This window comes from Macaca nemestrina, chromosome 17 (assembly GCF_043159975.1).
Source record: "Macaca nemestrina isolate mMacNem1 chromosome 17, mMacNem.hap1, whole genome shotgun sequence".
Taxonomy (NCBI): domain Eukaryota; kingdom Metazoa; phylum Chordata; class Mammalia; order Primates; family Cercopithecidae; genus Macaca; species Macaca nemestrina.
Genome location: NC_092141.1, coordinates 75901715 through 75926684, shown reverse-complemented (window position 1 = coordinate 75926684; position 24970 = coordinate 75901715). Strand labels below are relative to the sequence as shown.

Here is a 24970-nt window from a genome sequence, read left to right as displayed (position 1 = left end):
CTAATTTTTTGTATTTTTAGTAGAGACGGGGTTTCACCGTGTTAGCCAGGATGGTCTTGATCTCTTGACCTCGTGATTCGCCTGCCTCGGCCTCCCAAAGTGCTGGGATTACAGGCGTGAGCCACCGCGCCCGGCCTTGGGCAGTTCTTTATAGCAGTATGAAAACAGGCTAATACACCCACCCTGCTCCAACCCCATCTCCATCTCCAGTTCCCAGGCCCAGCCCCAACATCTTGCTTCTTAAGAATTTGCCGATTGTACAAACTTGGTCCTTTGGCTTGGTCTGTGATGAAAGAAACTCCTCTGTTGAGACACAGACCTTTCGAGAAGTGTGAAGGTATTAGCTGACATTTACTTTACTCTTACTCTGTGCCGGGCGCTGGCTAAGAACCTCATAAGGCTGTCTTCCTTGAATCCTCATGCAGCTCATAAAGTTGATTCTTATTATCCTTTTGTTAAGTGAGGAAGAGAGAGGTGAGGTGAGTAGCTGGGACCCCAGACCTAGCACATGGCACAGCCTTAAAACAAGTCCAGTCCTCGGACTCCAGTGCTTCCGGAATTAACTGAGATGTTGTGCTGTGTCCTGACAGCTGAACTTCTCCACGTGGCTTCAGTCAGTTTCTCACACCTGTGTTTGGATGGGCCGGCTTTGAGATTCACTACACTATGCTACACTACAATACTCAATGAGGTGCAGGGTTGATGCAGACGAAGCAGAGGGCTGGTCTCCATCTTCACAGTCTGGTGTGGGTTGAGAATCAGCAGGCCCTGGCCTTGGGGGGCTGCCCTCCAGCCCCCTGGTCCCCCCTGGGCTCCTGAGCAGCCCCATCTCCTGTCCCAGCTCAGCCTCTCTCTCTACTCCTTCCACCATCTGTACTGCCGCCCGGTACACTGTTCTCAGAAATGAAGCTGGCTTGCCTGACCTCTGCCTGAAATGTCTTTTGGCTCCCTACTGCCTTTTGGGTGAGGTTCACAATCCTTCATCTGGAGTTCAAGGGTCTTTTGCCTCTGGCCCCAACATATGTCTCTGGTCTTTAAGCTCCAGCCTTAGTGAACTTTGCATTCCCAAACATGCCAAGTTTCCCTAAACCTGTGTGGCATGGCATAGTGTCCCCTCCTACCTGGGAAACTCCCATTCCTCTTTTCCCTTTGCAAAGAGACCCATCAGTCCTGCTGGTCACTCCCTCCTTTGGTCCACTGTGAGTCTCAGTACTGACCTCCATTGTGGCACTTGAATGGTAGTGATGCATTGTTGTGGATTCTGATAGGGATGAGTGTGTTACGTGTGTAGGATAATGTCCTTCTTTGCAGGAAGCACACACTAAAGAATTTAAGGATGACGGGGCACCAAGCTGGCAACTTACTAGCCCAGAACCACGGTTCTCAAGTCATGTTCCGAGGTGCCCCAGGGCGCTGCAGTAAACTTTCAGGAGTGCCATAGGATACTTTATTTTTTTATTTTATTTTATTTTATTTTATTTTGAGACGGAGTCTCGCTCTGTCACCCAGGCTGGAGTGCAGTGGTGTGATCTCAGCTCACTGCAACCTCTGCCTCCTGGGTTTGAGCAATTCTCCTGCTTCAGCCTCCAGAGTAGCTGGGATTACAGACACACACCACCATGCCCGGCTAATTTTTTAATATTTAGTAGAGACGGGGTTTCACCATGCTTGCCAGGATGGTCTCCATCTCCTGACCTCATGATCCGCCCACCTCAGCCTCCCAAAGTGCTGGGATTACAGGCATGAGCCACTGCACCCGGCCAGGATCCTTTAAATGTTTGACGGAAGCACAGCAACATCTACCAGACTACCACTATTAAGCCTCCCTGAGAATGGCGTCTCCAAAACCTGACAAGGAAGTGGTCATTCTCAAGCCATTTAATCAGGGCCGACTGCATAGAGGGGAATGTGTGATGTGGTTGTTTCATGGCCTTGGAGCAGAGGGAACGCACAGGGGCCAGAAGTATAATAACATGAATATTCACGACTTCCAGATTTGTGTTGAAAATGAAGATGAAAGAGTGGCTTCTGGAGGAGGGCGGGTAGATGCTACATGTGGATGTTATTGCCGAAAACGATCCTCGTGACCCTCCACTGGGGCCTGGGGGCTTCCACACAGCAGACCATGTGCAGTTCCAGAGTAGAATGAGGACTAAGGCACAGAAACCTAACTACAGATGCTCCTTGTCTTACTATGGGATTATGTCCCAATAAACCTGTTGTAAGTTGAAAATATCATATGTCAAAAATGCATTTGTACTATTTATCCTTTTAATCAATTCTTAATTAGAGACAGGGTCTCACTATGTTGCCCAGGCTGGTCTTGAACTCCTGAGCTCAAGTGATCCTCCTGCCACAGCCTCCCAATGTGCTGGGATTACACACGTGAGCCGCCACGCCCTGCTGAAAATGCATTTAATACACCTAATTTGCTGAGCATCATTGTTTAGCCTACCTTAAACATGCTCAGAGCACTTACATTAGCCTACAGCTGGGCACCATCATCTAATGAAAAGCCTGTGTTAGGATTAAGTGCTGAATATCTCGTGTGGGAGTATTGTACTGTGCATCCCTGGCGGGGAAAAGATCAAAATTCAAAATTCCAAGTATGGGTTTGAGTGAATGTGTATCAATTTCGCAGACACCACTGTAAAGCAGAGAAATCATAAGTGAACCATCGCAAGTCGGGGGCTGTTTGTATTTGATAAATAGAACTGTTGGGTGCTTTTGGCCTAGGGGTGCTGGGAAAAAGTTTCTGAGGCCCGAGGGTGCCATTTACCGTAAAAGCCTGGGAGCCCTCCTTTATAAGAGTTCTTTGTTCTGGCCTTGCAACTTTTCTGTAAGTTTGTTTCTATAAGATTGTTTCAAAATTAAATAGGAAACACCGGAGGCTGATTCCTAGTCCTTTTGGAGGTTCTTTGTAGATAGAAGTTTCTCCTGCCTTACAGGGCAGCCACAGTTGCCAAGCATGGTGAGTGGATGGCTAGGGCTGAGGAGCCAGGCTCCTGAAACTACCCTCACCAGCCATCTTATTATAGGTTCTTCTCCATTTCCACCAGCAGATGGGAGCTATCCTATATGAAATGTGTGCTACACGATGTCCAAACCGTGTAGGGAATCCACTTGTCCCATTCTGTTCCAGGAAAATAGGTTAAAGAAGAGGAAAATAATAAATTGGCCATAAGAGGGCAGAATTGTTAGCTTTTTTTTTTCCTGATAAAATTGGGTGAGCACATGAATTTGGGAGAAAAAAATGACTCTTCGAGCATGCACGTTCTGTGTTCCATGGTCAAATGTATAATTTGGTAAAGGGGTAAATGTAAAGTATTGACTTTTGGCTCCCCAAACCAATTTTCCATGCACAGGCTGGTGAAGAGAGCTTAGGCACTGCTGACCTGCACAGCACCTGTGCATTGGAGATTACAGGTTTAGGTCATTTTCTTAATAAAGAAAATGAGCAAATACATGGTGCCCACATCAAGAAACGTAAGAGTCCCTGGCATTTGGTGCTAGAGTTTTGAATCAATTCTGGAAATTATATTTTAAAGAGACATTGCAATCTGGAGGTTCTACAGAGGACAGTAACCAGGATGATGAAACATCCGGAAGCACAGCACCCACAGGAGGGAAAAGAGGGAGGGGACATGGTTGGCCACTCAGTGAAGTCAGGTAACTACCCTCAGGTGCTAACCTGAAAAGCAAGGTCTACTTGGTGTGGTTCCTAAGGGCAGAGCAAAATCAGTAGATTGAAGTGACTTGAGGCAGACAGAATTGCATGCAAGAAAGGTCAGCTGCTTGGAGCTGTCTGATTCCAGAAGCACTTCTGCGTGGAAAAGTCAACGTGACATTGGGGAAATCAAGCACAGGCTGCCTGAGATGCCGGCATAGGGTGGCATCCTCCTGGCATGTGAAATCCGTGCAGGTTGAGTTGCCGCCGTTGAAGGCTGGGGAGCACCACCTACTCAGGCTCCTCTTCTCAGGCTCCTCTTCACCTCCTCCTCACCCCCTTCTCTCCAGGGACCCCATGAAGGTCCCAGCGCCCCTCGGAGCCCCATGTGAAAACCATTGGATCCCAGTCCCACCACTCGTTAGCTGTGTAATCTTGGACAAGTGACCTCTTTAATCCTGAAAGATGGGGACCCATGATTGATGTGCTTAGATGCAGTCATGTTTGTAAAAGGCCTGACCTGGTGCCTGGCACTGCAGGAGCTGCCCAAGCTTACCCCTCACCAGCAGAGCCGGGATGAGGAACTATAACCCAGCCTGAGTCCTTTCCTCACTCCTTGGCCAGAAGAAGGGGAGAGGGGCCCTCGGGCAGGCAGAAACTAAAGATGTTCTCTATGGCATGTTCCTGCGGCTGCCTGCAATTTCTCTCAACTTAGGCTCACCTGCAAGCAATCCTGGGCGACATCATCAGCACTTACGTAATTATAGTGATAATATGTTACAGGTTGGATACCTCAGAAAGCAGGCACAGAGAAAGAGCTGGCAGGGGATTGGGGATGTCCTGGAGCCAGGTACTTGGGAAAGGAAGGGTGGGAGGGGCGATGGGCAGGGGGAGGAGCCCGGCTGCAGAGCAGGCCCCACTCCTAGGGTGCACTGGAGGCAGACCAGCCCTTCAGAGTTATCCTGAGTCACCTGAGATCACCAGGCCTTTGTTCCCAGCCCACTGGTCCCTAGATGTGGGCTGCCCAGGGCAGGGCATGACCAAGGGTGAGGTGGTGCTCTGCAGCTGAGGCAGCTCCCAGGGTAAGGGCTGACGGCTGAGGGTCGCCTGAGGACAGGCCTCCCAGCAGCCCAGAGTGCCACAGCCTTGACTGCAGGGACATCCGGGTGGGCTCACGGCGTCTACCACATGGTGATTACGGGAGTCATCAGGGGCAGCATCATGGCTTCTCTGCTCGCTGGACAGCTTCTTGAGGACAAAGGGGCAAGACCTGGGCTTGACTGCTGTCTCCACACCCAGCTGCAGCTCAGAGTGTGGCTCCTGGGAAGGCCCTTTATGGCTGTATCCCCAGTGATATCCCTAATGGGCACCTGTCACATGCATCCTTTGCATAATGTGTGACGTTTTATAGCCTGACACAGAGGCAGGCATCATGCAGAGATGGAGGCTCAGAGAGGGGGACTGATCCGCCTGTCAAAGCGAGAAGCGGGCTGCTACCAGGACCGGCCCCGTTTGCTGTAGGACACAGGCTCCTGCAATCATGTGCGCAGCCTGGCTGGAGAGATGTTCAGATCTGTGCTTGGGGCACCCCCTTCCCAGGTCTCTCACCTCCCCCATGACCTTGTGTCCTCACGCCAACTTGCCAGGAAGCTGGCCTCTGCTGGCACGTCACCCCTCCTCGATCCCCACTGTTCTGCTCTCCTGCAAGGAACCCTGGCCCAAACCTGGCCCTGGGCACTGGCCACCCCGAGCAGGGAGATACGGAGCTCCACGGAACACAGCGGCTTTCAAAAGCCATGGTGCCATGGCCAGGTACTTTGAGGTGAAGCGTCTCTAGAGAGACAGAGGAAGATACTGGGGAGAGGAACATTTGGAGCAGCAAGTCAAAGAGTAAAGGGCAAAGGTCACATGTTGCTCAAGCCCAGGCATTCATATCCTCAAGCCCAGTGACCTCAAGGCAAGTTACATGGCCTCTCTTGGACTCAGCTTGCTAATCTGTCTAATGGGAACAACAGCATTTCCTTCAATAGGTTGTAAATCGAGTTCCATATGGGCCTGGCGCTTAGGTATTGAAGAAATCTTAGCTCCTGTGATTTTATCATTTCCCAAGGAAACAAAGAGGTTCTGGGAGCTTGCTCAAGGCCTCTTTGCTCTGCAGCATCTTGGAGAGAAGGGAGGAGGAAGGACCACAGGAGCAGCGACAGCCCTGTTTTCAGGGGGTGGGGGGTGAACAAAAACACCCTGAAAGTTCCAGATTGAGCTACTGTATGGGAATAATTATGGCTGCTATTTTTGTGCATTTGTTTAATAACGTTAATTTGCCGACAGCCTGATATTATAACATCCTCTCCCACACAGAGGTGGCTTGAGTTCTCTATTCACCAGAATCCATTTGCATTTCTTCTGTGGGGTTTGGGGCTCAGGAGCTGGTGACTCACAGCTGGCGGGGGCCTCCAGGAAAGGCCCCTTTCCACATGGGAGCAGAAGTGGGGGTGTTAGCTCCCAGCAACATCACCCTGTGCCAGGGCAAACTTGAGACCCTCCCAGCCTCCCTGGGAATGGCCTCCAGGCTTGCCCTGGGCCTCTCCAAAACCTAGCAAAGAAGTGGCCATTCTTGAGACATTGAATCAGGGCAGACTTCTTAGGGGAGACATCTCAATGTGGTTGTTTCATGGCCTTGAAGCAGAAGAAAAACACAGGAGCCAGAAAGGATAAGGACACAAATATTCATGACTTGGAGATTTGTGAAAAATGAAGATGAGAGTGGCTTCCGGGGGTGGGAGGGCAGGCAGAATGTTACAGGTGGACGTTGTTGCTGGAAACCATCCCCATGTCCATGCACTGGGGCCTGGGTGCATCTGTAGGGCAGTTGTGTGCAGCCACAGAGTGGCATGAGGACCGAGGCACAGAAACTCGAGAGCGGTTGAAGGGAGGTTTCTCTGAACAGCAGTGCTCCAGCTCGTAATGAAGAAAGAAGGGTGTTAGAACATCACCTCTGTGTAGCCACTAACAGTAATGAACCTGGGCCGTGACTATCAATCACTGCTAACTTCCCAGAAGAAAGACAGCCATGGTGGAGCCTGGTGGCCTATACTCTCAGCACATTGGGAGACTGAGGCAGGAGGATCATTTGAGGTCAGGAGTTTGAGACCATCCTGTCCAACATGGTGAAACCCTGTCTCTACTAAAAATACAAAAATTAGCTGGGTGTTGTGGTGGGCATCTGTAATCCCAGCTACTTAGGAGGCTGAGGCAGGAGAATCTCTTGAACCCTGGAGGCGGAGGTTGCAGTGAGCCAAGATGGCGCTGCTGCACTCCAGCCTGGGTGACAGACCGAGATTCTGTCTCAAAAAAAAAAAAAAAAAAGTACAGCCAGATGGCCAGGTGTCACATGCCTCCTGAAGGAGTTTCATTGTCAACAGGTCAGACCTGCATCCAATCAAGCTTCTAGATCCGTCTACCAATTCACAGGAAATGCAATGGAAAGAAACATTCACCAAGCCCAGGGTGATACAGTCAGAACATTCTGGGCTATGTGATACTGTATGGGCCAACTGATCATCGGTAAGGAGGAGAAACTCATGGATGAAATGTAAGAGACCTGAAAACAATTGCAAGGCCAGGGTATTATATGGGTCTTGATAAACAGTAAAGCACCGACACATATGCATGTTTTAGATAATAAGGAAAATTGGCTGGGCGCAGTGGTTCACACCCATAATCCCAGCACTTTGGGAGGCCGAGGTGGGTGGATCATGAAGTCAGGAGTTCAAGACTAGCCTGGCCAATATGGCGAAACCTCGTCTCTACTAAAAATACAAAAATTAGCCGGGTACAGTGGCAGGTGCCTGTAGTCCCAGCTACTTGGGAGGCTGAGGCAGGAGAATGGCTTGAACCCAGGAGGTGGAGGTTGCAGTGAGCCAAGATCATGCCACTGCACTCCAGCCTGGGCGACAGAGTGAGACTCCATCTCAAAAATTAAAAAATGGGAAAATCTGAACACTGAACTGGACATTTGATGACATCAAGGAATTATTAATGTTTTAAGTGTATTGTTGGCACTGTGATTTTAAAAGAATCCTGATTTTTTGCTGATACAGCAGGAAATCATTGCAGAAGAAGTGATCCAATGTTTGGGATTTGCCTCTAAAGAATCTGGGGTCAGACATGAGTTGGTCCTCATGGAAGCTGAGTGATGGGTATCAGGGAGTTCAGCGTACCATCTTCTCCTGGCCGGGTAACAACCAGGCCTGACCCTGCCTCACTTCTGAGATCAGGTGTTTTGAGGGTAGTTTGGCTGTAGGATTGCTGGGAATGTAGGGGGGAACCCACTAGACTGGCAAAAAGGCAAAAGCTAGGGAAGCCTAAGTAGCTCACAGCTGGAGACAGTTTTCCGCTCAGGGGACATCTGGAGATTTTGGTTGCCACAAGCAGAGGATATGGATACTACTGGCATCCTGTGTGTAGGGGCTAGAGATGCTGCTGAACTTCCTGCAATGCAAGGATCAGCACCCACAACAAAGAATTTTCTGGCTCAAAATGTCAATAGTGTTGAGATTGAGGAATGCTGGGCTGTTTTAGTGGGGATGGGGGACATGGGGAGTATGAACTGGAGCATCTGTGCCGGAGAACAATGAGAACGTGTTGATTAAATTAAGTGCACACATAGCCTGTGATGCGTTACATCCACCCCTCGGTATGGCCCCAAGAAATGGTTGCCAGGTCTGTAAGGGGAGACAGACAGCTGTATTTTCAGCAGTGCTGTTTGCTGCGTGTGTTGTGGGGGAGTTGGAAGCAACATTACCCAAGAGAAGTGCTGGGGGGAATTGGTGTCAGACCCTAAACATGAGTCATGTCAGACTCTGGCCTCCAAATCCCACTTTCCTGGTGTTAATTACTGGGATTTTCACTGGAGTTTAGGTAAAAAGTAAAGGCTGTGGAATACTTGGCAGTAGTTAGAAGCAATGAACTATATGTTCATGGAGGAAAGCAGAATGTTGTCAAAGCAGTGCTGGATGAAAAATAAAGAGAGATGCATATATAATGCAGTACCCTTTATTTAAATTAAAATACACATGCCAGAAAACAATATGCACTTAAGGAGCACATAGAAACAAAAATGTATATATTAACCACATCTGAATGGTTGCTCATGGGGTAGAGGGGCAAGGAAAAAAAAGAATGAATGAATAAAAAATCAAGAGCCAGGCCTTGTGTGAACCAATAATGGCTGTACATCATGAACTGGAGAGGGTAACTAACTCAGATTCTGCACTAGGATTCAAAGCAAATAAAATGAAATCGCACTGGATAAACAGCCCAGGACAGAAGCTGTTATGTAATAGGTGCTAAAGAAATAGTAGCAATAGCCAAAATAATATATTAGTACTAATTTGTTAGTAATAGGATCACAGGGTAAATTATTAGTCCTTCATTTTCCCCATCTCTTTTTCTTTCCCCCAATCCAGGCAAAAAAAGCCCACCATTGAGTTTCTAAGGACCCACTGAGGAAGGATATGCAGGACCCTCCCAAGGGGGTGGCAGATTGGAAGGAGTCCTTGGAGGAGGTCGGGGAGAGCAGTCAACCCGTGGGGACAGTTCCCACACCTGGAAGGAAATGAGTGAGGAGGTGCAATTGATGGGTTCCTAGAGCAGCAGAGACCAGAGTCCTTGGCAGGGTCTGAGGGGGTGGCAGGATGGTGTTTGCGAGGACACAGGATACCAGGTGTCAAGAACCCTGGCACCTACACCACTGGACTTTGGATTTCCAGCCTGGCCGCCACTGCCATCCCCTCCCCATTGGATTCCCATGCAACCCTGGGGAACACTGAATTTCTCACCACCCAGGTGAACAGGGGCTCAGACAGATTTAATTTGATTTAGCACAACAAGGTGACACTCCTTGCATCTAAGTAAAATTCATTCTCACTACACTTTTTTTTTTCTTTGCACCTCACACAGCCATCAACCCAGGAGCTCACACTTCCGGTGCTTCAGGAAACATCATGAACAAACGAAAACACTTCTTCCTCCTCTCCAGCTGATGCATTTCTGAATGCTGCGGGGGGTCTCACCTCCCATGGCACACCCACTAGCCATTTGCTCCATGGTGCCCTGGGAGTCAGCCAGGAAAATGGATTCTGGAGGCCAGAGTCTGACATGAGCTCATCTCCAGGATCTCAGCCCAGTTCCTCCAGCACTTTCCTTGGGGTTACGTTGGTAGGATGCACCAGATGACCCCTAACCACACACTCCAAACATGTGCCATGGTCAAACATGTGTCATGTCTTTCTCCAGTTGCTCTAGTTTCTCCAGAACAAGAGTGTGGTGAGGTTCCACCACTGGCTGACCACAGTTAGGAAAATCCAGAGTTTTTCTGGAGCCATTTCCATTACTCATGACGCCATTGGTTGGCATCATGAGTAGAGATGGGAGAGAAGAAATCAGGATTAATGTGTAGAGGCTTTCAGGAAATAATACATCACTGTTTTTTGCATTTAGACCTTTCCTTCCCCCATTTATCTTTGGATGGGAACCTGGATTATTTCTCTGATTATAGAAGAGGATACATTTACCATGCTGAACATTTAGGACTGTAGGTGCCAGGCTCTTGGGGGTGCACTTGAAACAGGACTTGTAGAGCAGAGCAGTGCAAATATTACCAGCTGTGTGGTCATGAGCAAGTCCCTAAACTTTTTTAGGTCTCAGTATTCTATGTACAGGATGGAAAGGGTTACGTGAGATAATGCTTGCAAAATGCCTATTATGTGCCAAGGACTCTGATACTTTAGATGCATGTTGGTGGTGAGGATGTTGGTGATGACCTGCTGGGTTTGAAGCTGAAGTCGTAGTATCTAAATCAACAGTCGCAAGAGACTGTGTCTGGGTTGAAGATGGTGAATCCCAAGCCTGTGAACTGACCTTGTAGGATGCTCTCCAGAATTGATCATTTAGGACACTGAGAATTGCTACGAATTGAATAGCTGCTACTCACCTTATGCAGTTTATTTAATTTAGTCTCTTCACCATTTTGTTAACGAAAATAACTTAATCCAAGGAGGACTTTACAGTTTACATGGTGTTTTCACACACATTGTTGTATCTGAAATAGGGTGGGAGGTGTATGAGTGTGGGTGGATTTAAAGTAAAAATTTACCCAAGTTAGTCAGCTGGGAACGTTGTGATACGTGGTTCCTTTATTGCCTAATCAGAAACCTCTAAACCTTCGAGCCTTGTTCTTTTTTACAACTGCTGAGCACAAAATGAATTATTCAAAGACCAGTGATGAAGATTGACCTGAACTTGATAGTCAGAGCCCGAGACCAAGAGATCATTTCTGAGGATTTATCATCCCTGCTTACAGCCCGAAGTCCATCCTTGGCCCTGACAGTGGGCTGGAGGGCATGTTGGCTCCAGAATGCTGACCTCTACTATCCTCTTTCCAAGGGCAGGCTCTAGCTGCATACCAGTGAATACCAGCTCCTTGGGGAAAGGGCTCAGGAGCAGAGAGGCTAGGCATGAGCCCATGAAGTTGGCATCTTGCCCCAGGCACAGCCTTGTTGAAGGAGGTGGGGCCTGTGCAGGCTGAGACAGAGCAAGGGGGGTCCCTGGGGCTTCCACCTCCTCAGGGGTCCACCCAGCACCATTCTCCCTTCTTTTCCTGCATTTTGTTTGGGATGCTACTCCCCAGCCAGACTCAGGAGAAGGTGGCCTTATCCCCAGCTACAGTGATAAATCCCAGTAGATCCAAGCCAGTGGTTCTCAACCCTGGTTTCACATTAGAACCATCTGGAGAGCTTTAAAAAAAATTCAGAGATCTGGAACTAAACCCCTAAAGCCTAGAGCCTGTCATGGCCTTGACATCACCTGGAAGCTTGTTAGAGAAACAGACCCTCAGAGCCCACCCCACAGTAACTTCAGAATCTCCAGGCTGGGAGAATAACTCACTGGTCAAAGCCAATCATGGTGCTTGAGATTGTATTTCTCAAAGATGGTTGCTACCATAGATCCCATCTCTCATGCACTCCTCACAATGGAACTCTGACACTCCTTACATCTGAGATGGTGGGATCTATGTTCTCTTCTCTATAAATCTGGGGAGTCTGGGGATTATGATGGAAATGACATGAGGTAATTTCAAAGGCTGCTTCCAGAAAGGCAATGAAGCTTCTTCCTGTCTCTTGGGACCCTTACTCTTAAAACCAAGCTGTCACCCTATGAGGAGGACCAGGCCTTAAGAAGAGACTGTGTGCATAGGTGTTCTAGTGACAACCTTAGCTGAAGTCCCAGTGGACACCAATTGCCAGACCAATGTGCAGGGAAGCCTTTGAAATGACAGCCACTGTCTGACTCCAACTGCCTTGCTGAGCCCAGCCAACCCCTAAAGCTGTCAGAAATAACCATGATATGGGCTGGGCACAGTGGCTCATGCCTGTAATCCCAGCACTTTGGGAGGCTGAGGAGGGTCGATCACGAGGTCAGGAGATCGAGACCATCCTGGCTAACACAGTGAAACCCCGTCTCTACTAAAAATACAAACAAACAAACAAACAAATTAGCTGGGCATGATGGCTGGCACCTGTAGTCCCAGCTACTCGGGAGGCTGAGGCAGGAGAATGGCATGAACCCGGGAGGTGGAGGTTGCAGTGAGCTGAGATCACATCACTGCACTCCAGCCTGGGCAACAGAGCGAGACTCTGTCTCAAAAAAAAAAAAAAAATTATGATTGTTGCTGTCTTAACCTACTAAGTTTTGGGGCAATTACTTGTATATTAATAAATAACTGGAGCACATGGCCACCCTGTTCCCCTCGCCAGATGGTGGTTTAAGAATGGCATGTGACTTGGTTTTGGCCAACGAGACATGACATGAAGTCTGCTGGGGTTGCTTCTGGGAAAGTTGTCTTTGTTCCTTAGAAAAACATAGAGAAAAAGACCACCCTTCTCTTCCCTCTGATGCTGTTGCATCTTGATAGGATGTTTGGAATCACTGTTGCCATCTTGCTACCAACTCATGAATAAAGGCAGCAGAATTCTGCCTTCCTCCCTCTCAACTGTCTCCCCACTGCTACTGCCTGCCATGTGCACTCCGTTATGCATAAATCTTATTCTTCCTTGGGGTGCCGCGAGTATCTGATCTCTTAGCTAAATTCCACATTCTTTGGGGTGTTGTCATCTGGGTGCCTCCATCAGGAGGCAGGCGCTGAGAGGAGTCTACTACTTGAGCTTGGTTGCATTTTGCTTGTAAAACTTACGGCCTCTAGAGATGGGGATAGAGTCTGGGGACAGAGCCTGATGAGGTGATTTTACCTATACCCCACCATTATAGGAATGAAAAGACAGAAGTCTGGAGGGCTGCTGGTAACACACAGAGGGCTCAGCAGCACCCGATAGAACTCAGGCCTCTGAACCAGCAGGACAGGGAGCCCATGCATGCAAACCTTCAAGGACAGGGCCACCCAGGCAGAAAATCTTAGCCTCACAGTGAGCACACACAGAGTCCTGGCTTCACACACCAGAAAGTGGAGGCAGGCCCAGAAGGTTGTAACATGTCCAGGGTCACAGAGTAGAGGCCCAGGATCCTGGTTCAGGGATGTGAGACTCCAGAGACCTCAGCTCTGCCAGTACTAAGGACATGAGGCCCCAGCGCCTGTCCTGGGAGATGTGGATGCTAGAGGGGCACCTGCTCAGTTCCTATTCACTCATCTGCATGCCTGGAAACCAAAGAGCAAAAGCAGCCCTGGTGGGGGCTCTGGCTGGCTCCAGTGTACCACCCTCCACCCCCTGTAGTGGTGACCACTGAGCCTCATCTCTTCTATGGCACATGGAGCAGCCACTGCTGCCATGGATGAACCCACACTCACAGTGCTAGCCAGGCCCCAGGCACAGGCGCATTAGGCAGAATCCACTCATCCATCCACTTATGCACCCACTCCCTAGGCAGAGTGCTGTGTTCCAAAGGCAAGTTAACTTCCAAGTGTCACACGAGCCTATGAGAGTGGTTCACTGAGTGTGGGGAGAAAGTCAAGACTTGCAGAGCTGCCAGTGGGCCTTTGTACCCAAAATCCAGGCAGCTGGTGAAGGAACAGAGCCCAGGCACCAATTTGCTCAGGCCTGGAATGTGGCTCCCCTGGCCTCCACTGTCCTTTCTCCACTTACAATGGTTGGTTTTATGTGTGAATGCGGCTGGGCCACCATGCTGCCCAAATATTTGGCCAAACATTTTTCTAACTGTCCTGTGAAGGTGTGTTTTGGATGACACTAACATTTAAATCAGTGGACACCGAGTAAAGCAATTACCTTTGCTAACGTCGGTGGGCCTCAACCATTTCACTGAAAGTCTTAATAGAACAAAGGCTTGACTACCCCTGAGCAGCCAGGATTTCTGCCAGGAGACTGCAAGTTTAGACTCGAACTGCAAGTCCTCATTGGGTCTCTAGCCCACCAGCCTCCGCCATCATATTTTGGTTGTACTCACCAAGCCTCCACAACTTCTTGAGCTAAGTTCTTAAAATAAATCTTTCTTTCTATATATTCATCCTATTGATTCTGTTTCTCTAGAGAACCCTAATAGACCCCCTGTATCTAGGGAGAAGGGAGAGTTACTCAAACATTAAGGAGGGGTGCCCCCCACATGTGGTTCTCTAGGGACATCACTGATAAGCCTGTGGCACCTGTGGATTTCCCCCACACCTCCACCCCCCCCACCCCAGCTCTGCATGCAGTCCTGGTAACACATAATTCTTCTGAAGGTCACTGGTGGGGCTGGCAGGACATCATTGACTCACCCATGGGACAAGAAAGAAGGTAGGGGATGGGCACAGTAGCTCATGCCTGTAATCCCAGCACTTTGGGAGGCCAAGGCAGGCAGATTACTTGAGGTCAGGAGTTCGAGACCAACCTGGCCAATATGGGGAAACCCCATCTCTACTAAAAATACAAAAATTAGCTGGGCATGGTGGTACATGCCTGCTATCCCAGCTACTTGGGAGGTTGAGGCAAGAGAATTGCTGGAGCCCAGGAGGCAGAGGTTGCAGTGAGCTGAGATCGCACCACTGCACTGATAGAGCAGGAGCTTCACCATCTTGTACAAGCACTGCCATTTTAAAGTTCACCTTGATCAAAAACCACCTAAATCCAAAGGATGTCAGCCTAATGGCTAAGGTCAGCATGACCATAAACCACAAATGACATCTTTGACCAGAACTATTCTAAACCCCTCCCCGACCAGAGACATGCCAGCCCTGAGATAACCTCCCCTCCAGCCAGAGAGATGTCAGCCCCAAGATAACCTCTTGCTGACCAGAGACGTTCCAACCCTGCCGTAAACTTCTCCCCGACACAGAAATAGTCCAAGCTCTTTCACCAATAAATACTCTTAGTCTGTAGGAGAGAGTGCTCCTGACCGAAATCATCCAGAAACCCCTCTCAGGTTTATTCTCCAAAATAAACCTGTCTTTGACTGTTGAGCCACTTTTTGTGGTTCTTTCCTCTTTCTTTAACTCTTACATGCACTCCAGCCTGGGTGACAGAGCAAGACATCGTCTCACAAGAAAAAAAAAAAAGTGAGTTCCAGGTGTGGGGGAACCAATGTCAGATTGTTCCCTGTTACCCCAAGTCATTTTATTCCACAATTCATAACACTTGGGTTTATTCGTGTTATTATCCCCTCCCATTTTTTTTACAGTGCTTGAGGAAACAAAAGATCAGAATGTATATTGAAGAAGAGACCCTAATTTATGATTTCTGAGTTGAGTTTGTACATGTTTAATGCTTGGTAAAAATCTCCTGATTGAGGAGAGGCTGCAACTAGGCCCTGATTCTGAGATGAATTTATAGACAGAAAGGAAATTGTGATGGTGGTATGATTATTGACACATTCACCCACCTCCGATGGGGAAAAAAATGGCCCAGAACCTGTTCCTAAGATGCGTGTAAACCACATCTTCCCAGGCTAAGGGCTCCTTCATTTAGCAGCTCAGCATCAGGGCCAGTAAAGACCGAACCTAGTGATGTCTGAGTCCACAATCAGCTTGTATTTAGGAGTGGATTCTATTTTTTCCAGGTGCACAAAAAACAAGCCTGGCACAGTGACAGAGAAAGTGTTCTAGAGAGAGAAAAGTGCAATTAAGAGCTAATTACATTGATAAAAATTGGAGTAGAGCTCACCTAAATGATTGTCCAGTTTGGAAATGCTATCTGTCTCCAAGCACAAAAACGGATTCCTTTACTTTGTTGTGGGGAGAACATGGTTTTGGTATTATTCTGTAAACAGTAACTGAAGAATACAACAGTATTCATTGCAAGGGTGCCAGTGGAGAGGGAAGGGGGCCTCACAATTGCTATCAGTTTATAGGTAAGGATTGAAAAGTCACATACAAAAGCAACAGGGAGCCTCCCACAGGAGGCTGAGTCATTGGAGTTGTGGGTGGGTAGGAGGAGAGTGGGCTTGGAAACCATTTAGGCCAAGCCCCTCAGAGTGGAAGGGTGTTGCTCAAGGATTCGTGGTGAATGAGTGGCTAAATTGGGACCAGAATTGGCTTCTCTTATCTTTCTCCTCTACCATGCTGTGAGACACATGGAAGAATCCAACAGCAAAATACCTGTTATGGGCTAAACTCTGTCTTTCCTAAATTCATTTGTAGAATGACTATATTTGGAGATAGAGTGTTTAAAGAGGTTATTTCATGAAAATTAACCACCAATTAATTGGGGATGAACCCAAATCCAATCTGACTGGTGTCCGTATCAGGAGAGGGAATTTGGACACACTGAGGGACACCGGGGACACGGCACACAGACCACATGAGGACACAGCAGGAAGGTAGCCGTCTGCAAGCCAAGGACAGAGGCCTCAGAAGAAACCAATCCTGCCGACACCTTGATCTTGGACTCCAGTCCCCAGAACTGTAGGAAAATTCATGTATGTTTTTAAGCCACCCAGCCTGTGGTAGTTCATTATGGCAGCCCAGCTGCCTAACACACAGCCCCTCCAAGGCTGCACATACCACACGTGCAGCTTTCTGGACTACATGCTGGAGTCCGCATATTGCCATCATGGCTTTCTGTTCTCAGAACCTAACGGCATCTTAAAGAGGGCAAGAGGAGAGCAGGCAGAACAGCGACACACAGCATTGTTTTGCTACTCAAAATCTCAAAACCAAAAACGTCTAAGCTGAGCCGACACTTGGAGAGCTAAGGGGTGCATGGCTTGCAGTGGCTTCTGTGGACTTAAGGAAGGTGATTAAAACCCCCCTAGGTCTGGTTTCCCACCAGAAGAATGGGTGTCACACTGCCTGGTCTTCTGGAAAAATCTGATTTGCCTACATCTGTCCTACACCCAGGAAGCAGACACTCCTCTATATTAGGATTAAATTGGCAACCCCCAAATGTTCACAGGCAGCCTTCGGAGAGCAGCTGGATTATTCCAAGTCTGCCTTTGTTTGAACTCAAGACGCACCAGGTGTCATCAAATCCAGCTCCCACTCCCAGGCAGCCTCTTCAAAGGCTACCTTCCACTTAGGTGGTTTAGCTGTCTACAAGATTTCATCTTAGGGCCTTGGTCTGGAAATATTGACCTTGTAAGGGGACAGTATCCCCAGGACCAGAAACAGTGTCTGGTAATAGGAACTCAGACCAGCCCAATTCTAAAATTCTCATTGTCAGAATCAGTTATTTGGGTTAAGGCATAAAAGGCTCTTGTAAAATATGTTATCAAAGGGCCATACGTATTACGATGTCTTCAGCCATTAACACCTCTTTGTGACTTCATCAGTGTGACCTCAGAGCCACCCTTAGTCCCTTAGGGCCAGGGCCCAGGGCAGCTGAGTTCTGGTGTGAGGCAAGGAGAAAAGGTTCACAGCCTGTGTTGGGGAGGGGCGAGCACGGACAGGTGTGTCATGTGGAGGGACATGGGTGACAAAAAGGGAAAAAGGGTTCAGAAGGAACGCTGCCAGCTTGACGTGTCTAAGCCAGCCAGACCTCTGTATCAGAGTCACCTTTCGGCCAGATGGTGCAGATCTTGAACGTGAATGGCCAGGCCAGTTGGCAAGTGCACAAGTCCAGCTGCATCTGTGTAAGGAGCTTGGCATCTCAGAGCTGGCCCTGACCTAGGGCCATGAAGTTGGGGGTGCAGGAAGAATATACAGAGGGAATATCGGTTTCTCCTGGGCTTGTGGGGACCTGCTGGCTTCCTGGAGCCACTGCTGTGATTGGCACTCACATGGGCGGGGCTTCTCCCATGTTCCCAGACAATCAGCTTGCCTGCAGACTCCAGACTCCCACCCCCATGCTGGGGCAGTTAGAGCCCTTCTGGAGAAGCAGGGAGAGGACTGGGGTCAAGTGACAACATCTAAGCATGGGTGGCCTGGGCCTGTCAACCACAGGCCTGGGGCTCAGGGGTCACCTGGAGAGAACAGGAAGGGTTGTTTGGCCACCCACAGTCCAGGGATGGGGGAGGCCGAGGCTCAGCAGGGCGAAGAGGACATCTGGTCATAGTCAGGGCACTTGAGCAAGGCGGGGTAGTTGCTGTTCATCTGCAGGGAGGCCTCGCTGGAGATGTCGGAGGGGCTGCGGCCCCTGACCCAGGCGTCTGGGTGTAGGAACTGGCCTGAGTAATCGGAGCAGTTGCTCAGCCGAGGGCGGTAGAAGCCAGGGTGGGGCCTGTACATGTCCTCCGCGGTGTACCGCTTCATGAACAGGTACACAGACATCACCCCGGCACTCTACAGGGAGAAGACAGCAGAGGACGGCTCACTGCTGGGGCCTGCCTCATCTCCCCTGGCTGGGGTTTGCACAGGACACAGCTCGAGTAGGGTGGGAAGTGAACGTGGGGACAGGAGCAGGGCCCTGGGGGACATCCTGGTTGGAGGAGACCCAGGAAGGTAAGACACATTCTGGGATGAGGAAGGGAAGTAGGGTGGGTGGTCCAGGGTCCAAAATGCTTGTGGAATGTCCCCTTTCCCCTGTTTCCCCTGGCTCAGTGGGGCGACGCCCAGCCCCAGCCTATCCCTACTTAGGGTGACAGGCTTTACCTCCGTTAAAAGGAAGGAGATGGCGGCGAAGGCAAACGACCACCCATACTTGTAGTTGAAGTAGGTCTCTGCGTCCTTGGTCCTGTTGAGCATCTCGTCGTTGATGCTGGAGATGTAGAGCACCAGGCCCACCACGAGAGAGAGGCCTGGTTGGGCAGCAGGGAAGAGGGGATGCTCAGCCCAGAGGCCCTGGAAGTTTGCTGAGGTGGTACCCACCTCCCTTTGCAATTCGGGAGCAAAGCCACCGGCCTTGGGGTAACAATGCTCTCAGTGGAGTTCAAAGGAGAGCAGAAACTTTCCTCCCAAGTACGCTGTTTAGACCAGCACCTTCCAGACAGCAGATAGTTTCAGGGAGGAAGCTCCTATATAGCTGCCCTCCTAAGCCATGGGCTAAGCCCAGTGGTTCTCACGCTGCTGTGCGTATCTGTCACACAGGCCTGAGCCCCAGCTCTGGACATTCTGATACACCTGGTCTGGGATGAGGACCTGGCACTGTATTTCCTTTTTCCGAGGTGCATTTTCACTCTTGTCACCCAGGCTGGAGGGCAATGTCGTGATCTCGGTTCACTGCAACCTCTGCCTCCCAGGTTCAAGTGATTCTCCTGCCTCAGCCCCCCCGAGTAGCTGGGATTACAGGTGCCTGCCACCATGCCCAGCTGATTTTGTGTTTTTAGTAGAGACGACATTTCTCCATGTTGGCCAGGTTGGTCTCGAACTCCTAACCTCAAGTGATCGCTCGCCTCAGCCTCCCAAAGTGCTGAGATTACAGGCGTGAGCCACTGGGCCTGGCACTGCATTTTCTTAAGAGGGCTGTGAACCACTGAGCTAGAAAGTGGCTTTTACAGAACTGAAGGGTAAAATAGGCCCCCTGGGCAGAAAGAGCCAAGATGGTAGGTGGCACCTATCATTGTGGAGTGCCCCCATGTGGCCCATGGTCTGTGCAACCCACCTGACCACAAGGTGTGGCCTGTCTGAGATCTTTAGGTAGGGAGGTAAAGGGAGTTTGTCCAGATTTTGGCAAGCTTTAAATCAGGAGGCCAGGGGGGACCAACCTCCTACTGCCATTATGCAAATGACTGCCTCAGGCATCAGTTCTATCAATTAGTAGCTGTAATTGAATCAAGACATAATTAATTACTCTGTTTTGAGCTGTTCAGGTTTAATTCCACATTATTTTATGAAACTAGGGCATCTGGAAGGATGAATGCTAAAGGAAAATTGGTGTGACTGAAACCTTCCTAGTACTTATGTTTGAATCATTGGTGCCCTAAACAAACCCTCTTTATTGTTATCATTGAAATAACTTCATGTGGCCCATCTCAATCCTAGATTTCTGATCCTGTAGCCCACTGCTGAAAAACCTCATGTATGTCAAAGCTACTGTTTATAGCTTTGGCTATCATGAAGTTCACAGAAGGAAAAATAAAAAGCTTAACCCTAGGTCTGTACCCCTTGGACTATGTGGAAATATCACCATGGAAAGGCTGGGCTGATGACATTGCTGGTGCTCAATAAATATGTGTTGGGTTGATGCATGGAAGGGTGGAAGGATGGATTGATAGATGGAAGAATGGATGGATGATGGGTTGGTGGGTAGATTGAAAAATGGATGGACAGATGGATGGAAAGAAGTGTGGGTGGGTGGGTGGGTGGATGGATGGATGAATGGAAGGAGAAAGAAAGAATGGCTCTTGGGCATCAGACTTTCTGACTGCCACCTGGCTCCCAAGCTATGTTGACAAGAAAATATTGGGAAAAGGATCCTAAAATTAGGAGTCATGTGGTAATCAGAATGCTTTGTATCCAATAGCTGTTTTTCCTTTCTTTCCATCCATCCATCCATCCATCCATTATTCAAGCTATTCACCCATCCATTTTCCATCCAAACATCTTCTCCCCAGGATCCCTAACCAGTCAGTCTGGGGCACCTAAATTACATGCCCCAAGAGCCACTTCTTTGGCCCGAGTCATTATCTCCAAAAGAAAGGGTCTCCACAGGTCACCTTGAAAAGGAGAAAGAGTCCACCTTTATTTACTGTTTTCTTTCCCCTTCTCACTCTACACACCAGCCATGAGTAATCTCATCCATGTCCATGGATTCCTTTCCCACTCCCTAGGCTGGTAGCTCTCCAATCTCTATCTTTGGTCCAAGCCACTCCCATGAGCCCCAGACGCTGACCTCTGGCAGCCTTCCGGACACCTCTTCCCAAATGTCATAAGGATACATCAAACTCAGCATTTCCCACACTAAACTCATGATCTGCCAAAATCTGCCCAAATCTGCTCCTTCTCTCTGTGATCCCTGAATCAATGATGTGATATGCCATCTACCCAGTGCTCAAGCAAGAAATTGGCACTCACCTTGACTCTTCCCTGGAAGCCTCATCCTAGTTCTGTTGAGTTTACCTCTCGAATGTCACTCGAACCCTCTCTTTCTTCTCCACCATCAACCCCCTGTTTGGGCCATCACCTCTACTATGGGAATAGCCTCTTGCCTAGTCTCCCTGCCTCCTGTCTTGCTTCCCTCCCTGCCTCCATTCCCCAGCATGGTCATTCTAAAATCCAAACCCAATCGTGTCATCCCTTGGCTCAAAATCCATCTAAGGCTTCTCCTAAAGTCTGAAATCCATAAGATGACCTCAGATGCCTTCCCCAGTCTCTCTTCTCACTACAGTTTTCCTTGCACCTGCCATGATGAGCTATGATTACACTCAGTTCCCCCAATGTTTCATCCTCCCTCTTCCTTCCAGGCTACTTTTCCACCCCCACCCCCAACCTCACTTCTTTGCCTAATGCTTACTCATCCTTTAGCTTGCCTCCTCCTGGTAGTCTTCCATGACCAATCTTTGCCCTGAGTTTCAGCCACTGGTCTTGACCCCCATTGCAGTCCTTGCTGGCCACCATTCATAGTCCTATTCACACTGGGTTCCTATCTCCTGTCTACTGTTTATATCTCCCATTACACTGCCCTTTTTGTAGGCAGTGATGCCAGCAGCCAGAATAAGGCCTGGTAGATATCATGAATGAATAAAAAGAAGAAAACTGAAGTATAATCTGGCATCAGTCCAGGAAGACAAGTCCATGTTGAAGGGGTCTAGGAGGATTTATGGTGTGGTGTGTGACTGGAGAGGGAAGGAGACAGCAGGAGTCTCGGGAGGACAGCTGGGGGATGGGGGGGGTGAAGGATCCATTATTCCAAAGGCAGATTGTGTTTAATATTCATGCACAAATATGAAGACATAGCCCCTTCAAAAACAGGAATACTCAAGATAGTGGGAATTAAAAAGTACTTAGAGGTAGTGATGTGTGGAGTGAGGAAGGAACCCTGGGTTCCAATCCCAGATTTGCCCGATGGGAGCCTGTGCAGTCACCCCTCCTGTGGAGCCTCTGTTGCTCTTCTGGAAGATAATAATGGGCCCAGGGTCCTCAGATGTTTCCTTCAGCTCTGACTCAATTCTGTCTGGATGACTGACTCAGCCTGTCCTAATTCTAGGAGTTCCCAATGCAGAGTCGTTTGGGAGTTAAACAGCAAAAGTCTAGGGTTACCAGGCATGGTAGCTCATGGCTGTAATCCCAGAACTTTGGGAGGCCAGGGCAGTTGGATTGCTTGAGCTCAGGAGTTCGAGATCAACCTGACCAACATGGAAAAACCCTATCTTTACCAAAAATACAAAAATTAGCCAGGTGTGATGGCAGGCACCTGTAATCTCAGCTACTCGGGAGGCTGAGGCAGGAGAATTGCTTGAATTCAGGAGGTGGAGGTTGCAGTGAGCCGAGATTGTGCCACTGCAATCCAGCATGGGTGCCAAAGCAAGACTCTCTCCAAAAAAAAAAAAAAAAAAAAAAAAAAAAAAAAAAAAAAAAAAAAAATTCAGGGTGCAAGGAAAGAAAACAACACAACTTACCTGAGAGGATAAAGAAGATGCCAGAGACAAAGGCCAGTATTGTCCGGTGGGGACGGATGTGTCCAATGTTGCTCAGGATAAACCCAATGAACATGAAGAAGAGGCTGACCAGAGGGAATGGTGTGGCTGAGCGGATCATCTCTAATTAACGGGACAAAAGGGCAGCCTGTTAGTCTCCAGGCCTGACTCATTCCTCATCATTTCGAGTTGAGTGTTCCTGGCAGTGTCTACCAACAGGTCCTCAAATCCCCACCCCTGCAGGGGTTCCCCAGACTCTACCCCCATCAGGTGGCCTGGGGATCTCCCATTATTAGCAGGACTTTTGTCCCTGAGGTGGGCCTGGAAGGTCTGACTTCAAGTATCAGCATCTTCAGGGCCTCTGTCATTTCCCCCATGCATAAGCTAGTACCTCCCTGGGGGTCTACACTGTCTGCCAATATGGAGTCCATACTGCCTGCAAATATGGCAGTTGTGGAAGGGCCAGGTCATTCCATCTTGCTTCCTCTTCCAGGCAGATTAACCATTTCCTTGGGCAAGCGGTTGCTCTGAATGGTGCAGGGGACAGTTACAGCCTCTGTTTTCTTCAACTTGTAATTACTTGGGTAGCAGTTCTGTTGGGGCTAGTCTTTGTCCCTGGTTCCTGAGAGATAACTTCTAAATTCTTGGAATTTTCCAAGGATGGGAGTGTCTTCATTATTCACGGTAGGTCTCTCAACCACACCTGAGGTTTTGCTAACCAGGTGACTCAGGATGGGGGCTAGAAACACCAACCACGGAATTAAAAGATTGGGGTTTTGAGCCAGGTGATATCAGTCTGGCCTCTAGGGAAGGTAAGGGGCTGGAGGGTGAGATCAGTCACATGATCAATAATGTAATCAATCATGCCTATGTAATGAAACCCAATAAAAACTCTGGACACCAAAGCTCAATTGAGCTTCCTGGTTGATGAACGCATCAGTGTGTGAAGATGGTGACACAACCTGATTCCATGGAGAGAAGACTCTGAAGCTCCACATTCAGGACCCACCCCCAGACCTTGCCCTATGTGTCTCTTCATCTGGCTGGTGCTGATTTGTGTCCTTTGTAATAAAATTGGAATGGTAAGTATAGCACTTTCCTGAGTTCTGTGAGTCATTTTTGCAAATTATTGAACCTGATGGAGTTACGGGAGCTCCCATATTTGGAGCTAATTGGTCAGAAGTGCAGGAGGCCAGGGACCTCTGAACTTGCAGCTGGCATCTGAAATAAGGGTAGTCATGCTAGGGGCTGAGACCTTAAACCTGTGGAGTCTCTGTTAACTCCAGGCGATTAGTATCAGAATTGCATTGCAATATTGCAAGTTCATACTGGGGGCAGAACTGACTCTGTTGAGGTCAAGGCCATAAAGTCAGGCTCCCTGGGACCCAGAGAGCTCAGTTCCCTGATTGATGCCTGGGTCAGTAGACTGGGAGACTCCAGCAACCTGTTTTCACTACTGGAAAATTAAGCTGTAGTGAACTCAGGTCAGCATACCCAGTGGAGTCTAAGGGCATTCCTCTTGAGAAATATGCTGGCACCCTGACTCTTCCCTCTGCCCTGCTCCTCTCTGTCCAGCCAGTGGCCTGGGTTGCCAGACTCAAGGCACTTACTCAGAACATTGACTGTGGACTCGGATGTCAGCTGGGTGTTCATGGGCATCACATATTCAATGGTGAAGCAACGCCCCCGCTCCTCACCTGTGGAGACAAGAATCACATTTCCAGGTCCTTCTTGAACATGGATTTGAAGTTAGTTCATTCAAATGGTATTTCCAAGTGTTTTTAGCATCTTTGACCTGCTGTGTCTTTGCACCTGAGCTGGATCCAAACCCTATGGGGGTCCTGTCCCTGGCTCATAGCCCACAGCAGGGGTGGAGGCATGTCCTGACATGACAACCTTCCTGGAGAAGCACCTGTGTGAGGATGGACCCAAGCACCAAGAGTCACATGAAAAGAGGTTGGTATTGCAAACTCTCCATGCTGAGTGAACAACTGGTGCCATCTCACTGCGTTTGGCCAGATGGGGCTGACAATGGTGCATAGCTGACTTAGATTGTCCAGTGTGGGTGTCATGGAGCAGAACTCCAAAAGCCTTGTCAACCACCCTGGAAACCAGATCCTAGTGACTTCAAACTCCAGATTTAAGCACAGACCAATGCCATGCAGTCTGGGGCAGAAGAAGTCAGAGTTGGATGCCATTCCCGTGGCAGACTCAACACCTTGAGGTATCTTCCCTGCTAAATACTGGTGGGAACCAATACCCACTCCAACCCCCAAAGCTGTACTATCAAGCTGGGAGGAAAAAGGCTGGGAAAGCCAAACTCTGTGTCTTCCCAATGCACACATAAGT

At 48.9% G+C, this 24970-nt stretch overlaps 1 protein-coding gene across 2 annotated transcripts in view; it reads right to left on the bottom strand.

Annotated features, from left to right (window-relative positions):
* LOC105469030 (calcium voltage-gated channel auxiliary subunit gamma 5) overlaps positions 1–24970 on the bottom strand; it is an 89995-nt gene that overhangs the window by 19655 nt on the left and 45370 nt on the right. The window contains exons 3-6 of one of the 2 annotated variants that reach the window (XM_011719554.2): positions 24232–24318; positions 22604–22744; positions 18699–18844; positions 14392–18389 (exon numbers count right to left, since the gene is read on the bottom strand). In XM_011719554.2, coding sequence (XP_011717856.1) covers positions 18132–18389; positions 18699–18844; positions 22604–22744; positions 24232–24318 — 632 coding nt within the window. In that variant the 3' untranslated portion in view covers positions 14392–18131. Of the gene's footprint in view, positions 1–14391; positions 18390–18698; positions 18845–22603; positions 22745–24231; positions 24319–24970 lie in introns of those variants that run through there. The other variant, XM_071083487.1, reaches the window with a different exon arrangement.